The 18,530-nt window shown below is 46.9% G+C and overlaps 1 protein-coding gene and 1 pseudogene across 1 annotated transcript; both read right to left on the bottom strand.

The window, feature by feature from the left end:
• Positions 1–855: 855 nt before the first annotated feature.
• On the bottom strand, positions 856–3,137 carry LOC123018536 (annotated as a pseudogene).
• Positions 3,138–17,053: 13,916 nt separating this feature from the next.
• Positions 17,054–18,048, bottom strand: LOC123018538 (olfactory receptor 10V1-like). The gene is given in 2 exon segments (XM_044420749.1): positions 17,054–17,701; positions 17,929–18,048. Coding segments are annotated over 2 exon segments (768 nt in total).
• Between the last annotated feature and the right edge of the window lie 482 nt (positions 18,049–18,530).

The following is an 18,530-nucleotide window of genomic DNA, read 5'->3' on the forward strand; positions in this document are numbered from 1 at the left end:
TTTGGATGCCAGGAAGTACTTCCTGACAGGACCTCAAGGGTATGGAATGGGCTTCCACGGGAGGTGGTTGAGGCCCCATCAGTGAGGGTGTTCAAGGATAGGCTGGACATGCACATGGTAGGCATGTCATGAGCAGAGCCAGCTGTAGCTGGGGGTCAGACTAGATGGCCCAGGATACCCTTTCTGACTCACTCTGTTTCTACTTTTCTATGTTTCTAACTGTGCTCCAATGTTGGAACATTCTTCTGAGGTTGGACCCCAGCTTTTCCTATGGCCATCTTGCTTCCTTCATGGGAAAATAACATGCCCGACATAAGCAAGGTTTTTTAAAGGCTTTGGGTAGGTAAGCATAATTACCATCTAAAACTCATGCACAATAAGTTGTGGGCATGAGACAAGGAAGAGGAGCATTCACCTGAACACAGCATGTCCAACAGTCAACAGCACTGCTAAGGCTCTTAAAGAAGGCCTCAGGCTGTATTTCTGGTCATAATGCAGATGGCAGAGCCTTTCTTTTTCTAGGCAGAGTTCAAGAGAAGGAATTGTGAGTGTGTGTGTGTGGGGGGGGGGTGCCTGGAGCCCAGCCCTTTCAGGAGGCTCCCTCCCTTCCCCTCTCACCACCAGGCCAGCTCAAGAAATGTTGCTGCCCGAGGCAGGGCAGGAAACGGCGCCTCTCCACTCCTGACCTGCACAAATTAATAAGCGTAATACCGAGGCTGGTCAATGAGCATAATACCAAGGCTACCTTTGGCACCTAAGGTAGAAAATCCTGTAAGAGCCTCAGTAATAAACTGCATAACCAACCATTTGATGCCCTTTTGTGACACCCCAAGGTAGCTTCACGCTGCCTAATGATTAGGACTGGCATCGGCCTCTCTTCACTGGTGAAGTCTTCAGATGGAAGTGGAACTGTGTCAACCTGGTGTGGTTTTTACTCTCCATATAAACTGCTGTGTATGATCTGGGAAACAAGAAAAAGGGAGGACCCGTTATAGAAATGCTGACATTACCATCAAGATGGGTGTCCATAGGTCATATGCATTCCTAAATGTACAATAACCCAGTTGCCACTAGAGGGCAGACTCTCCCCATTTGCAAAGAATCATTCAGCTGCCATTTTCAAAAGGCAATGGTTGCCTTTCTAATGATTGTGAAATTGTACCGCCCAAGCTGGATCTGGGGTAGTTCAGTCCAGGCTTCTACAAACAGGTGAGTAACCCTGAATATATGGATGATAAAATATTTTACATGCTTAAATGTATTTTTCTGGTAGCCCTCTTGTATACCACTCCACCTTCCCTTTTCCCATTCCTTCTGCTACCATTTATGAAACCAACTCAATTCTCAGTACTCTTTCTTCAAACACTTTTCTCTTCTGACATCCCTTTCTTGTACATTTCGTTTATTATGCAGACTTTCTTGGAGAGAAGTTTCAACGGAATTTCTGCAGAAATGTCTTTAGGATTAAGCTGTTAGACTGAATCACTTCAGAACTCTGTACTGCTGGAATACCACTAATGCTAAACGAATTTTAAACTGGAGTTACACTAGTGTTATACATATTTGTTGTTGCTGTTGCTTGAGCTAAATACTGCAAAGCAATCTGCTGCTGCACCCTAAGAAAAAATATTTCTTCCAGTGATAATTATATTCTATAGATTATGGAAACTATGCAGGCAACCGACCTGCATAGGCATCCATGAGTGAACTGCATTTTATGTTCAACCATGTTGCTATTATAGTGTCATTTCCTATTCATTGACCAAACACTGCTGTTCTTTCCTAGGGCAGCACTTTTCTTCCTGAGCATCTGCTCAGGGCATCTTTCAACTCCCTGGATCCTCACGATATAGATCAAGGGGTTCAGCACAGGAGTGGCAAAAGTGTAAAAAACAGAGACCACCTGATCTTCCTCTGGTGTGTAGTTGGAGCTGAAACACAAACAGATTAAGCTGCTACAGCCAAACTGCAGAAAGAGAGCCACCAAATATGAAGAGCACGTGGAGAAAGCCTGCAGAGGGCTGCCACAGAATGGATGTGCCTGATGGCCATCATAATGATTATACAGGAGATGCATACTAGGAGGAAGGGCACCGTGATGACAACCACACTCAGAGCAAAAACAGCATTTTTCTAGACATGGGTACCACCACATGCCAACTTCATAACAGCAGGAAAATCACACACACAGTTTTTGATTATAGTGTTGTGACAGAAAGGCAAAGTCAACAAGAGTAAGCAGTGCTTTTTTTTGTAAGAAAAAAGGTGCTGGAACTCATGAAATTATTTACCTTTCGCACGTAGTCAATCACTGCACACACACCCACACACGTCGGTTGTGTAACGAAACGTAATGGTCGCCGCCCGCAGTAAGCACTCAGCACACGACCACACAACCAATCACAAGCCGAGCAGCACCACAAGCCGAGCAGCGCCATCACAACCAGCGCGGATGAAGTATGCATGCATCGGACTCGAAACACAAGCAGCCCGCATGCACCGTTTTAATGATTTTGCCGCCGACCTGCTACGCTCGACAGGGCGATTCAAATCCATGTGGACCAAACATCAACTTTTCAAAAGTTACTTTTAAAACTTGGAAAATCTGTCGAAAAACGGTGCCGGAACTCTGTTCCGGTGCGTTCTATGACAAAAAAAGCACTGAGTAAGAGCAACTGAAATGCAGACAAGAAACTCATGGGCAATGTGCCACCTACAAGACTCACACACATTCTCCAGTTCATCAGGACAGATAGATTAAGGGGGTGGCAAATTGCCACATTTTGGTCATATGCCATGAATGCCAGCAAGACACAATGAGCGCCTCCAAATTAAAGAAGTTCCACACCCAGCCAAGGAAATTGAGATCTTTTCCACAGAAGCAAGGTCAGCCAAGTGACCAGGGTGATGGTGCAAGAAAAGGCAATCTCCAGAACTGCCAGATTAACCCCTAAAATATGCATAGGAGTGTGGAGAGAAGGCACAACATAGGTGACACTCACAATAGCAGCGTTTCCAAGGAGGCTGAGCAGGTACAGATTCAGAAAAGGCCAGGAAATAAGCAGCCTCTTTTCTGGAATGGTTGTGAATAGCTAGAAGTGGAACTGTCTAATTCCACTTTGGTTATCACTTTCCATATGAACGGGCTCATTAAGCTGTGCAGTGGGTTAAAGAAGAAGGGAGCACAAATTCAGTGAGAAGCCATTATTACAGTCCTGTGATTATGTCCCACTAAGAGCTGAAACCAGGCATCCCTGCAATTAATTGCTGCCACAGTGAGAGGAAACTCTAGACATCACAAATTTTCCTGAAGCTAATTGTGAAGTTGATCGATCTCTATTTTAAAGTGAAGTTCAGGCTGCTGAAGGAAGAAACTTAAAGTATCCTTCATTAGCAGCCAAATCTGGCAAACTTCCAAGTCCTTACTTAGCAAACAATCTCTTTGATAGCAATCAACTCAGACAAAGTGGCCATTTCACCACTTGGGTCATTACAGTTCTGCTTCCAGATTCAAAAGATTATCAGGGAACAACTCAACTCACTTCTCAGGTACACTTCTCTGTATCTATCAGTAACTTGTGCAGGTCCAGTTTCATGAAACGTATCAATACTTGCTACAGACTGGAAGAATGTGCCATGTAAGAACACTGAATGCCCAGTGGACAAAAAGCAGAGAAAAGAGTATTCCAGTTGGGAAACACTAAATATTTTATTGATTGATTTGATTTCCTTGGGAGAACAGGATCCTTCTGCCATCCCCAAATTCTGGGAGAGATTAAGCTTGTTTACAGCTTTTGTTTCTGATATCTAGCATATTCTGCACACTCTAGCTGAATCTCTCTTTCTCTAGCTGACTCTGGGTATGAAACATCTTTGCATGCTTGTGAGTGTGTGCATAGATGATAATTTGTTAACCTGCCAGCAGACAGAGCTCTCATCTATTGAACACCAAATCAGCAAAGATGACACATCAGACCAGATTTGATTACATTGCATTGCATTCTATGTGAGGGCTATTCATTTATTTCTCTCTTCTATGCTTAAAAACAACTATCTAGCCACCTGTGTAACCCTCTCTATTCAAGAGAACTTTGACTGAACTAGAGTAAGTGCAATAAAATACATTTTTCTCAAGTCTCAAATATATTTTCTCAAGTTTCTAGTTTTATTGGTATCAACATAGTACTAGTAGCATCCAGATGTGAACAAATTTAAGGGAGCAGAAATGTATCTCTCCTGTTGTTACTGCTAAATGAAAAGTGTTTCACTCTGTCCCTGGTCTGCTTTGTAAAACTTTCTTTTCACACACTGTTTCTTTACCTATGTACAATTGGATGCATGGGGGGGGGGGGGGTGAGGAATCTTCATGCATTCTTACCTGTATTAAAAGTAAAACACCACCAGCTACTGTCCTTCCCTCACATCTCACTGCTCTAGAGCTTTTACATCCCTCACCCGGCCCTTGGGGACTGAGCAGCTGATGCAGCCGCCCATCACATCCAAGATATCTTGCAGGTCTTCCCGACAGATGGGTGGGGAACACAGAAAGAGGGCTGGCTTTCTTTTCTTGCTTTCTTTTTGCAGCTCACACAAAGGCACAGTCTCCCTGGGGAACAGTTCTAGGTAAGTCAAAATTTTGCCTGCAGTCTGGTGACAATTTTTTGGCCCTAATAACAAGAGTGTTTCCCATCTGTGGATTTTGTGAGCTTTTTTCTTATGGACCAATAAAGATACCCTTACTTTTTCTGTGCCCATCCTTGCTGAGAACATATTTCAATGGATAACATGTACTGTTAATTTTTTATTGATCTTGGAGGAGGCTTGATGTGAACAGAAGCTCTGGGACAGCTGAAGAGCCGCAGGAACAGAAACAAAAAGCACAGGCAAGCTGGCCTTCCCCACTCTCTGCAGTGCAGGGATCCACAGTCTTTCAGTTGGGAACACAGGAGCAGGGGTCTGAAACAGCAGCTTCACTCGTGGGCCTTTCAGTCCCAGCATGCCAGTCCCACAACAGATGGCCTCTGGGAAGCACCCTTGGAAACTCGCACGGAAGGCATCCTGCCTCTGGTAGTGGAGGCGCTGTCTGCCCGTCAGGAGTGGCCTGCTTCATGCAGGAGGGGGGCAGTGGTGAGCCTCACTACTTTCGCCCTCCCACCAGAGCCGCCGCCACTGCTGCTGCCCGACAGTCCCTCATGGGGGTTCCAGAGAACCCTGCAGGCCCCTTTCCACCACGCCAGTGAGAGAATTGCTGGCAGGGTTCTCTGGGGTGGGTGCCTGCCCTCGGCTTGCCTTGCCATGGGACAAAGGTGGCAAAGGTAAGGGGGGCAGAGGTGGCTGGATGCAATGTGGTAGGAGTCGTGCAGTGATGGTGCGTGCTCTTCTCTCCTGCCCCAAGCAGTGGGGAAGCTCGGGCAGGATGGGTTGGGTTGCTAGCTGCTGCTGAGGCCCTCAGGTGAATGGGGAACCACATCTAGGCCTCTAGTAATAATGCTTTCATCTGATTTTCCCTTGTGCCACAGCCATGTCCTCTAACATACTTTCATACCACAAGATGGGGAAGCCTTCCTTTTCTTTCGTCTCTCTCGCTCTCTCCTTCATTTTCTATATCAATTTCTGTTCCCAGTCCTCATCATGTTTGAGGCTGTGTGTGTGTGTGTGTGTGTGTGTGTGTGTGTGTGTGTGTGTGAGAGAGAGAGAGAGAGAGAGAGAGAGAGAGAGAGAGAGAGAGACTAATCCCGTTATTAGGACTATGATAGGCTGCAAATTACAGGCTTTTCTACATGAAGCTTTTAACTTGCAGCTTTACTGAGCCTTCTGCTTCTAGACACTCTTCAGGGTTCAGCTCAACTTCTTGACATGCTTCCTCTAAACCACCCCCATGGCTTTCTTTCCTTGCATTTCTATATTTTCTATAAGGTGCTGCTGTGCTCTAGTGGACTTATGAAAAATACACAAGCTTCTCATTCCAGTTCATCCCACTGTTTCCATGGCACTTTTTTTGATCTAAAAAAAGGGCTACCAAAATGATTGGAAAGCACAGGAAAGTCCCTGGAACATGGAAACAAGTTGTTCTGTGATGCACACACAAACTACTGTGAGTGAGAAATCATGAGCTCACAATAAATTCATTGTGTAGAGAAGCCCTTCCTGTGAGTCTTTCTTTAGCTGTTAGGCTGTGACAAGTCACTGAGTGCTTCCAAGTGAGGCTTTGAGAAATTTCTCTCCCTCCCTGCTATGGAAGGTCCAGTAATATCATAATCTATTTGCAATCAGCCTGGGTGTTTCCCACTTCTGAATCCATCTTTTTTCTTCCCAGCAGTAAGAAGGGAAAGAGCTAGGATTAGGGATTTTTTGAGTAGGTATTACTCTGACCCTTTTTCCTTGGGTACTTCCAGACAGAAGGCAAGTTTGAAATAAAGAGAAAAATCAAAGTAGGGAAATTCACTAGCCTGGTTGTGAGACTGACCAGAAAAATCAAGAGGTGAGTTTAAAAGAGACTGGGAAAAGCAAGCCAGTAAGTTTCCTAGATGCATAATGAAATGAATAGAGGAAAACTCAGGATTTAAAGCACCATTGACTGAATTCTGACAACACGATAACATACACTCAAAAGCTAAGTGTGGGTTCTTGCTGAACTGTACATTATTGTGTTATCTGAACTCAGCTGTGCTAACAAGTCATGGCTTACTAACCATGAACAACCCATGGAGAGAATCCATATTTTGTAGTCGGGCAGCGTTTGAAAAGTAAAGCCGCAGTCCACTTGGCTTGGGCTTCAGGAACTGTTTAGGTACTTTCCGATGAGACTCTCTCTCAACCATCTACCCTGCCTCTTTTGCAGAACTTTATGGTGTTTCCAGCCAATTCCATTTCCCTCTTGTAAGCTCTTTTTGTTTCCTAACCAACTTTGAATTTCCTCCTGGTTTAAAAAAAAAACCTGTTAAGGCAGAAAAGATGGAATAGCTGTGCAATGTATTTTGATTGGTAGTGTAAGAATAGTCCATCTGGAAGTAACCTTGAATTTTAAACACAAACCAGTACAAGGTGCTAAAATGCTGCTGAAAAGCATCCACTTCAACATCTTGAGGAAAGGATTGTGGTGACCAGTGGAGAGGACCACACTGCCATATGGTTGTATCACATCCAGGGTGCAGATAGAAGGGGCAGTGGGGGATGGACCTCCTGGAAGATCATCAGATTCCCTGAAGTGTGGACAGTGAGTTGGAATCCCACTCTTAGCATGCAGCAGAAGAGGGATGGCTGCAGTGCTAAAAGCCCTCCATGTGGAAGCCTCCACTGCTTTATAACCTTCTGTAATATTTGCCACTGATAGTACAAATCTGTCTAGACAAACTTCAGGAAGTTATGTGTCAGAGGTAATAAATGAAGGCTCTGGCATGTTGCCACCATTGGGATGGAGGAAGAAATTGATAAACAATTCAAAAAGGTCATTTTATGGTTTTACATTTTTACATTATAGTTGTCAGTATGACTTTATGAACACAAAGTTAGAGACAGTGGGAAGATCTGCACTAGACCCCCTCTGCTTATCAAGGAGAACTGCCATGGTATTTTTACAAAATTCATTCACTGATGTTGGGGACAGTTGCTAATGAATACAGCAGTTTTCACAAATCATTCTCTTTTCTTGTTTTTCTGCCAAATAGCCTCTAGGAGGTGCTATTCCATAGCAGAAGAAAACAACTAGACAAGTAGGAAAAAATACTTGCTTTTTCAAATGTTGCTCCATTTTTTCCTCTCTAAAAGCCCTGCAAGGGTGCTCTTCAAAAACAGAAGTGAAATGGGAGGGTCGTGATGTCATCAAAAGAACTCATAAACATCTAAGAATAGGATGAGTACACAATCATACAGAAAAGATAATGAGTACACAATCATACAGAAGACCCTTAACCTCAGAATTGTTCCAAAAATAAAACCCCAGCGACCTGAAGGACCTTTCATCATTGTTGTGTTTTTGATTAGTTCTGTATAGTTTTCTTAAATGCCAAACAACTAACATTCTCTTGGGCTTTATGGAAGAGTTGTTAAGGAAGCTAATATTCTCTTCCTTCACCTTAATGCAGTTAATTTCAAGGCATGGTGCCCTGGAGGCTTATTAAAACAGTGAAGTCACTTATGAGATGCACACAAATTAGCAGAATTCCCTGGTGGCTATAAATGATGCTTTAGGATGAAAAGAGACTTCTTTCCCTAAAGAAAAAGTTGGTCCATGAGGAGAAGCAGTTGTCTCTTTGGGCCAAGATGCCCACTAATCTAGGTTCCAATTCTCAAGGCATGTGTACCCATATGACTGGCCTCACAGAACTGGAAGTTGAATTGATGGAAAGTTTCTAAAGTTTAACTACACATAAGACAGTTCTGGTGCTATTTAGACCATCACTTTTGGTTTTAGCTCTGAGAGTGCCTCAGTAAATAAATTACTGGCTTGTAAATGACCAGAGGACTGACCAGGTTCTGGCTAGATATCAGGAGTAACTTCCTGACAGTTAAAGCAGTGTGACATCAGTATAAACTGATGTCCTAGAGAGGTTGTGCACTCTTCTACACTGAAAGAATTTTTTTTGTAACCCAGTTGTGTGGTCTCAAGTTGTAGATGACAAGGTTGTGTTGCAATGTTACGTAAAATAAATGTATGTATGTTCTCTTAGGATTATTATGTGAGGACCATTTTGCTTATCTGTGGTGGTGGATATCACGAAAATTAGGCATAGACCTTTTTTTTGCTCATCTGTTTTCATTAGTGTGTGTGTCTTTAATGTGCAGCGCAAGACCATTCTTCTTCCATTGTGGCCCAGAGAAGCCAAACAGTTAGACACTCCTAACAGCAGAGCAGCAGAGGCAGAGGCTGGGAGAGAGCGCTGAGTGGCCAGGGGACTGGCGAAGGCAAGGTAGGAGCTGGGCAGGGAGCAGAGGGCCAGGAGCAGCGGAGAGGAAGGGGGCGGGGCCAGAGAGGTGGGAGGGGCCAGGAGGGAGCAGGGGGCGGGGCCACCAGCCTGAGGGACTGATAAGGCGTCGTCCCTTTTCTGCTTCCCTTCGCTGCGGCCCGGGCTGTCCGGAGACTCCCTTCCCTGAGACACAGGGGTTTGTTTGTTTGTTTGTTTTTGTTTGTGCTGTGCTGTGCTGTGCTTTGCTGTGCTTTGTTTTTCTTCCAATTTAAATTTAAGTTTATTTTATCCTTGTGTGTGTGTGCAAGTGGGTTTTCGTCTGGGAGAACTGGGCGAGTGAGAGGAACTGCAGGACAGACAAGGCAGGGGACCAAGGCAAGGTCTCGGAAGGGATACCGATGGCAGACCAGGAGATGGCCCTGGCGGGAGTCACGGGTGTTGCTGTCCGCTGCGACAGCTGCGACCTGTTCGCCCTTCTCCCCCAGGAGAGGCAGGGATACACTTGCCCTCGGTGCAAGATGGTGACCCTGCTAGAAGAGGAGGTGAGGTGCCTGAGGGCCGAGAGAGCTCTCCAGGGCCCCCCCCGGAGCAGCCCCCCTCTGGACAGAGGGTTGAGGGAGAGGCCCCGGGAGGAGCAGCTGCAGAGACATGGAGGTATGTCACCCACAGGAGGAGGAGGCCAGCATGGCCTCCTCCTTCTCCTGGCATCAATCTGGAGCTGGGAAACAGGTTCTCTCCACTTGGGGAGGCTGGGGCTGATGAGACCTCGGGGGACCAGCAGGACACCCAGCCTGGGACGTCAGTCTGCAAGGGGGCCGCTGCAGGAGAGGCGAGGGCCAGCACTGGGAAGGTACGGCAGCAGGTGATTGTTGTTGGGGACTCCCTGCGGAGGGGCACTGAGCCGGCGGTGTGCTGCCCCAACCTGGAGACAAGGGAGGTTTGCTGCCTGCCGGGCGCATGCATCCAGCATGTGAAGGACAGAGTGGAGCGTCTTGTTCACTCCGGGGGTCACCAGCCGCTCCTGGTGATCCATGTGGGCACAAACGATGTGGCCAGGCAGGGTGTGGTTGGGACCACCAGGGACTTTGAGGCCTTGGGGAAGAAACCCAGGGAGCTGAAGGCCCAAGTGGCCTTCTCGTCAATCTTACCAGTCCGGGGATTTGGGCCTGGAAGGGACAGGAGGGTCTCCAAGGTGAACGATTGGCTTAGGGTGTGGTGCCAGAAGGAACGCTTCGGGTTCCTCGACCACGGCACTCGGTTTCTTGCGAATGGACGTCTGGCAAGGGACGGGTTATACCTCACGAGGATGGGGAAAAGGTCCTTTGGAGATGCTCTAGCGAGCTTCGTCCAGAAGACTTTAAACTGAGCCGGGGAGGGGGGGGTTCAGGCCCTCCAGTAACGTGTCTGCACTGGACAAGTGTGCGGGGAGGATCAGGGCTCTGGGAGCAGGGTTTTAGAGATACTGCAGGGACTGACAGGACTCCTTCAGAGAGGGGCCAGGTATTAGGGAGGATGGGAGGAAGGAGGAGGCTGGGAACTCCAAGGAAAGGAAGCGGTGGGAAGGAGTTGAGGTGCATGTACAGCAATGCTAGGAGCATGGGTAATAAGCAGGAAGAGCATGAAGCTCTCCTGGGAGTAGGAGGATATGATCTGGTAGGAATCACAGAAACTTGGTGGGATGAAAGGCAAGTCTGGAATGTGAACATAGAAGGGTATCACCTTTTTAGAAAGGACAGGAAGGGAAAGAGAGGTGGGGGCATGGCTTTGTATGTCAGGGAAGGGATAGGATGCAGTGAGATAGAATGCAGCACAGATGGGGATTCGGTAGAGGCAGTCTGGGTGAAACTTAGGGGTTTTGACAGGGAAAGAGACCTGACAGTGGGGGTACGTTATCGCCCTCCAGGTCAACTTGAGACCCTGGATGATGTCCTGACAGACCAGATTCTAAGGATATCTTGGGGGAGAGACACAGTAATTATGGGAGATTTCAATCTCCCGGATATTACTTGGGAGACTCACTCAGCAGTGACAGCCAGGTCACGTCGCTTCCTAGAAGCTATTGAGGGAGCGTTTTTCACACAGAGGGTCCGAGAGGCGACGAGGGGGGGAAACATCCTTGACTTGGTCTTGACCAATAGGGAGGAATTGATAGATGAAGTACAGATTAGGGGAGCTCTGGATGCGAGTGATCACTCCATCCTTTGCTTTGAGATCAGGGGACTGGGGACGTGCAGCAGGTCAAGCACTAAAAGCTGGGACTTCAAGAGGGCCAACTTTGGCCAACTGAAGGCCAGACTGGGGAAAGTCTCCTGGGATAGGTTACTGGAAGGTAAGCGAGTTGAGGAGGGGTGGATAGCACTCAAAAGGGAGGTTTTGGAGGCGCAAGCCTTGACGATACCTCTAGTCAGTAAGGCGGGGAGGCGGGGGAGAGTGCTGCCAGGGATGCGAAAGGAGGTGGTTAGAGGGATTAGACGAAAGAGGAACCTCCGTAGGAAATGGGTACTGGGGGAAATAGACAAAAGGGTATACCAGGAGGAAGAGGCCTGTTGCAGAAGGATTCTTCGCAAGGCTAAGGCTGATTACGAGCTGAGACTTGCCAAGAATATCAAGAGCAACAAAAAGGGCTTCTTTCAGCATGTAAATAGGAAGAGGAAGGGGAGACAAGTGGTGGGACCACTAAATAAGGAGGAAGGAGATCCAGTGACTGATATGAGGGAACAGGCACAGATGCTAAATGACTATTTTGCCTCTGTGTTCTCCCCAAAGCAGGACGGGGGATATCTGCATAGGAGATTAGATGAGGCTGGGGACTTAGGGGCACAGATTAGAGTCACCCCCCTTGAAGTTGTTGTTGTTGTTGTTGTTATTACAACATTTCTATGCCACCCCTTGCCGAAGCCTCGGGGCGGCTTACAACACAATAAGATACATTCAAATACAATAGAACATAATAAATTACCACTAAATACAAAAATACAAAAAATACACTGAGATACAATAATATAAATTTAAATTAACAGTATAAAATAAGTAAATAAAGAATATAGGAGGAGAAAGTTGAAGTTGAGGGGCTCCTCAGGGCATTGGACATTACAAAGGTGCCAGGCCTTGACAGGTTACACCTGAGAGTACTTAGAGAGTTGGCAGGGGTTCTCTCACACCCACTGGCCTCCATTTTTGAGACCTCGTGGAGAACGGGTGAAGTTCCAGAGGACTGGAGGGTGGTATCAGTGGTCCCAATTTTCAAAAAGGGTGGTAGAACAGACATGGGGAATTATAGACCGGTTAGCCTTATGTCCATTGTAGGAAAAACAATGGAAAGGCTCATAATAGAGAGAGATCTAGTGATGCTAGATAGGGAAGGGAGGCTGACAGCCACACAACACAGCTTCCACAAAAACAGGTCCTGCCAGACAAACCTTGTGGAATTCGATGACAAGGTTTTGAGATGGAAGGGATGCAGTGGATGTGGTATACCTGGATTTCAGCAAGGCCTTTGACAAAGTGCCCCATGATATCCTGGTGGAGAAACTGAGGAGTTTTGGGATACACCAAAGCACTGTCCGGTGGATTAGGGCATGGTTGACTGACCGAAAGCAGAAGGTAACCATTAGCGGGGAATCATCAGGATGGCGGCCCGTAACAAGCAGGGTCCCCCAGGGCTCTGTCCCGCGGCCGATCCTGTTTAATCTTTTCATTAACAACATGGAAGAAGGGGTGAACAATCTGCTGATCAAATTTGCAGACGACACTAAAACTGGAGCAGTGGCCACAACTGAGGAGCAGGTACTCCAGATCCAAAAGGATCTGGACAGACTATGGAAGTGGGCAGGAGACAACAGGATGGCGTTCAATGTGGATAAGTGCAAGGTCTTGCATAGGAATAGGTGTCATAAGTACAGGTTAGGTGACAAGTGGCTGGAGAGCAGCACTTGTGAAAGGGACCTCAGGGTGCTGGTTGACTGCAGGCTAAACATGAGTCAGCAGTGTGATGCGTTGGTTAAGAGGTCTTGCTTGCATAGCCAGAAGTGTGGCTTCTAGATCAAAAGAGGTATTACTACCACTCTACATGTCTCTGGTGCACCCGCAACTGGAGTATTGTGTTCAGTTTTGGGCCCCTCATTACAGAAAGGATATAGCCAGGTTGGAGTCAGTGCAGCGTAGGGCCACAAGGTTGGTGGCCGGTTTGCAGGGGATGCCATATGAGGCAAGACTGAGGGAACTGGGTCTCTTCAGCCTGGAGAAGAGGAGACTCCGAGGGGATCTGTTGGCGACATACAGGTATGTGAGTGGATGTCACACGGAGATGGTTAGAGACCTGTTCTCCCCTGCAGAGGAAGGCAGGATGCGCTCCAACGGAGCAAAGCTCAGGGAGCCAAGGTTCCATTTGGATGCCAGGAAGCACTTCCTGACAGTCAGGACCCCGAGGGTGTGGAATGGGCTTCCACGAGAGGTCGTTGAGGCCCCATTGGAGCGGGTGTTCAAGGACAGGCTGGACGTCTGCATGGTGGGCATGTTGTGAGCGGAGCCAGCTGGTGCCGGAGGTCAGACTAGATGGCCCAGGAGACCCCTTCTGACTCGCTTTGTTTCTATGTTTCTATGTTCCTGCCCTACCCCAAAATCAAATCCATGGTACATCTGGCTCAGTACTCCCTGCCTTACCAGTCAAGGCTGCCAGGGGCTCGCTGCAAGGGTCTTTCCCAGCCCTACTTGAAGATGCTGCAGACAGAACCTGGACCTTCTGTGTCTGCTCTCCCACTGAACCAGCCCACCCCCTGATACCCCGTATAGTGACAGTAAGAATAGCCAAGATAAAGGTGATAAAGGTAAGGAAGGCTACAGCAGGAGAGACATCAACCTTAATGCTGGGCAAGCCTTCTCTGGGCAGCTCATGATTTCATGACCTGTCTGACAACCATCAGATTTTTCCATGTTATAGGCCTAACATGTGTACCAGTGTATACTTTATAATTGCTTTTTCAGCTGCCCCTGAAGTTGGTGATCTGCTTTTAAGGGCAAAGTTTCATGTTGCCTACTACATCTCCCCATTAATATCGAATAAAAGAAGATGTGTTAGAATGTCACCATGTTCAGAGATTCTCCATCACCACCCTCTCCAAAATGAGTGGCAGCCAAGGAAGAGGAGGGTGGTAGAGAAACTCCAAATGTGATTAAGCCAAGGTACATGTTGTCTTTTCCTAGACACTGGTGGGGAAACACAAAGAGATGTTGGCTGTTTGGCCCAGGCAAACTTCAAACAAATAAGAAGACAGGACAGGTGTTTATTCGAATATGCATTTATTTTATTGCTGGGATGACCCATCAGTCTATTTAGCCCACAATTCCCACAATCCCACAACCTGATGAGGACTCTGTCAGGATGGTGCATGTCAAAGAGAGAATTGCCTTGCCCCATTTTTAGACAGCTTTCCTTCTGGGTCCTAAACAGCGTGGCTTCTTCTCAAACCATACATGGCAATTTGAAGACCACCACATTCTTTGTTCTAGTAACTGTCTATGACTTTACAAAAGCACATGCAGAAATGCACAGTGCAGCTACAGACCTTCATTATTAATCTTGGTGTGTGCAATGCCATTTTACAATGCGCCAATGTACTATGTGAGCCCAGTAGCATTTTTAAATATTGCCTATATTTTGATTGTGTGTGTGTAAGAAATCTAGGCATATCTGGTTGGTACAGCAGGTGGTTTGTATCAGAAGGTCCCACATTCCATGAAGACCTGTGCCTAAGATTTTGATCATGATCTTTCAGGAATCTTCCTCCTCAAGAGTTAATGTGTCTTACACAGTTAAAAAATTACTGGTCCAGCTAGTATGGGAAAAGATGTTTTGTTACTGACTTCCATAAGAATGGTATTTATTTATTTTATTTATTTATTAAAACATTTTTATGCCGCCCCATTTGCCGAAGCCTCGGGGCGGCTTACAACAAAAAATTAAAATAACATTTTAAAATATATACAATAAAATACAAATATATAATATAAAACATACACTATAAAACAAGCCGCCCTGGCCAAATAAAATTCAATAATATTAACATTTAAAATACTGCTTAAATAAAAAGGTCTTCGCCTGGCGCCAAAAAACAAATAACGACGGCGCCAGGCGGACCTCCCTGGGGAGCGCATTCCATAACTTAGGCGCCACCGCTGAGAAAGCCCTCCTCCAAGTACCCACTCTCCTAATATCCTTCACGGAGGGTTCCCAGAGAAGGGCCTCTCCCGCTGATCTCAAAGGGTGGGCAGGCGTGAGCGCTCCTTCAGGTAACCAGGACCCAAGCCGTTAAGGGCTTTATATGTCATCACCAACACCTTGAATTGGGCCCAGACTTCAATGGGAAGCCAGTGAAGCTGACGGAGAACTGGAGTCATGTGAACATAACGCCCAGTCCCCGTCAGCAGGCTGGCAGCTCTATTTTGGACCAATTGAAGTATCCGGACCGTCTTCAAGGGTAGCCCCACGTAGAGCGCGTTACAGAAGTCCAGACGGGAGGTCACCAACGCATGTGTCACTGTCGCAAGGCAGTCGTACTCCAAATAGGGGCGCAGCTGATGAATCAGCCGAAGCTGGAGGAAAACGCTCCTCGCCACTGCTGTTACCTGAGCTTCCAGTGAAAGCTCTGGGTCGAGGAGCACTCCCAAGCGATCGGGCTGGAATAGACTCACATCTTCATACCCTAAGCCACATTCTGATAAGCCCCCCTGCTTTATTACCTGCTCAGCTGCCTCACCTCCTTTGCCAGGTGGTGGTAGCAAAAACTGTGCCATGCCCATGCTGTGGCTTGAATTTTAAAACCAGCCACCAGTGCTATGGCAAGAAGTTCTACAAGAGCCTTCATGAGCTCACCGTCTGCAATTTTACTGGTGTAACTCACATGACTGGAGATGCTTTAGGTACCAGAGAAACTAACAAGTAAAGCCATCTGTTTGATTTATACTTGCTCTTCTGAAGAAAACAGAACAGCCCCAGTGGAATTGGCACGGCTCTTTCCCAGTGTTGTCAGTTTCGATACCAAAACAGAGGCAGAAACATTTTTCTGCAGAAGTTATCAGCAATAACCGAAAAAGAGAAATTGTATAAGGGAACCTTGGGATGCCGGTTAATTGTGATTAAAGGGACCCTTCTGTATATGGAAGTAAGCATAAACTATGAATCAAGGAATGCTGTATCTGATCCCTCTATGTTAATCCCATTGAATTTAGTGGGACTTTTGAGATTACATCCAGTTGTAGAAATGTGAGTATTATCAGACATTCCTCATCATATCTGGAGCTCTATCCCAACATACTGTGTGATGTATATAACCCTTCTAAGGGTTCCAGGCTTTTGGGGTGCCCAATATAGGTTTCTATCCTTCTGTTGCTCTACCTCATTCATAGGATCAAGATATTATCTTTTTAAAATATTTTACCAAAGATCCTTCCATTTTCTTTCTTCCTGTGGAAAAACCATTAAGAAAGAAAAGGCAGCTGGCAAAAGTGGTTGACAACATTGGGAAAGGAGTTGTTAGTGGTTAATTCTCGTTAGTGGTTCCCACTGTTGCAAGCAGTAGTGAAAGCGTCTGACAGCCACCCCCAAGTGCCACTTGGGCTCGTTGGAGGCAGCCAGAAGTGCTACGTGCCTCACTGGCAGCAGTTCTCTCCCACCACCAGCCCAAAAGAGCGGGGGGGGGGGGGGCAGCAGGCAGTGGAAGAAGCCTCTGACAGCCATCCCCAAGTGTCCTTGGGCACTTCAGGGAGCTCGCTGGCTACCTGTTTGGCAAGAGTGACAAGGAGATTCTGATGCTCTTATCAAGTGGCTCACTTGTCAGGCTTGATCCATGATGGCTCATGTCATCTGAACCCGTATGACATGAGAACTCGTTGTAAGTCAAGCACGCCCTGCAACTACATTGGTTCTTATGGTAGTTGCCAGCCATCAGAACCAATCATGGGTAAGCACAAGTGGGTTCACATGACATGGCAACCAGCCAACAACAAAAACCAGCAGTTCGTTGTCATGTTGTGCAAGTGTAGTCATTGCCGTGGAGGCCAGATGTTGCCTGTGGGTTGTGATCCCTCCTCTAAAGCACCGCCATTACCTCAACTGCAATGCATGGTTTGATGGGGGCTGCCTCTCTGGATTATTTTTTGTGGGAAAACAGTCTTCTTTTAACGGCTCTGTGCCATGCATCCTTCAGCTCCTTGTTTCTCATGCTGTAAATCAGAGGATTCAGTAGAGGAGTAATGAATGTGCAGACCACAGACACTGCTCAGCCTTCTTCTGGTGAGTAGCTGGAGCATGGGCACAAGTAGATGAAAGTGCAGCAGCCGTACTGCAAAAGGACAAGCATCAGGTGTGCTGTCTACCTTCAGCAGAACAGATTTGCAAGATGGGCCACCACAATGAAGGTGAAGGAGATACAGATCAGAAGAAAGGGGATAGTCCAGATGATGACACTAAAAATGAAGAGCACAGTCTGCTGGAGGTGGGTGTTACTGCAAGCCAACCGCAAGATGGCTGGAATGTCACAGAAGAAGTGATTGATTTCATTACTGCCATAGAAGGGCAGGCAGAAGACCAGGATGGTCAGCTGTGGGGACAACAGAAATCCCAGCAGCATGGATGCGACTACAAGGTACATGCAGTTGGCTTTGCTCATGGTGAGTGTGTAGTGCAGTGGATGGCAAATGGCCACATAGCGATCATATGCAACGACAGCCAGCAGGACGCAGACAGTCCCTCCCAGGAAGACAAAGAAGAACATCTGGGCGCTGCATGCACTTGCTTGCTTACTTATTTATTTTCCGATTTATATCCTGCCTTTTTCCTACAAAGGGCTCAAGGCAGCTCACATCTCCTCCTCCAACTTATCCCCACAACAACACCCCTGTGAGGTAGGTTGGGCTGAGAGTCTGTGACTGGCCCAAAGTCACCCAGTTGGCTCCATGGCTGAGCGGGGACTAGAACCCAGATTGTCTGAGGCCCAGTCCCACGCTCTTAACCACTACACCACACTGGCTCTCTTAAGGAGATGGAGGCTTTTTCCCCGGACAGAAGGATGGCCAGGGCCAGTGGGGCTATGATAGAAGAATAGCACATGTCCAGGGCAGCCAGGTTGCCTAAGAAAATGTACATGAGGTTCTGGAGGGAATGGTCAGTTCAGACAATAAGCAGCACAGTTGCATTCCCACAGAGGCCAAGTAGACAGGGGGACAGAAAGAGCAGGAAAATAACTAGCTGTGTTTCAGGGAGGGCAGAGAAGGGATGGAAATGGAACTCGGTTTGGTTTCCATGCTCCATGGCAATGACACACAGGAACTGGGAGGAAAGAAAGAGCAGAGAGAATGAGTTATTTTACAGCAGTGGTGGATCCATTCTCCCAACCTCAACCCAACTTGCTCAATAAAGTATTTGTAGGAGACCTTCCCAGTTCTCTTCTGAAGTCTATGCTGAACATTCAGATGGGGAATATTCCTTGGCTGAACAATTCTAAGATTCCTTCATCCCCCTCCCCCACATGGTGGATGGGATTCTGTGTTTTGTTGCCACTGGAGCCAAGGGAACAAATGTTCAACTGCCTCAGTTGGTGTTTCAAAGCACTGGAAGCGATGACTCTT

Source organism: Varanus komodoensis, unplaced genomic scaffold (genome assembly GCF_004798865.1).
Source record: "Varanus komodoensis strain SLA01 unplaced genomic scaffold, ASM479886v1 scaffold110, whole genome shotgun sequence".
In the NCBI taxonomy this organism is placed as follows: Eukaryota; Metazoa; Chordata; class Lepidosauria; order Squamata; family Varanidae; genus Varanus; species Varanus komodoensis.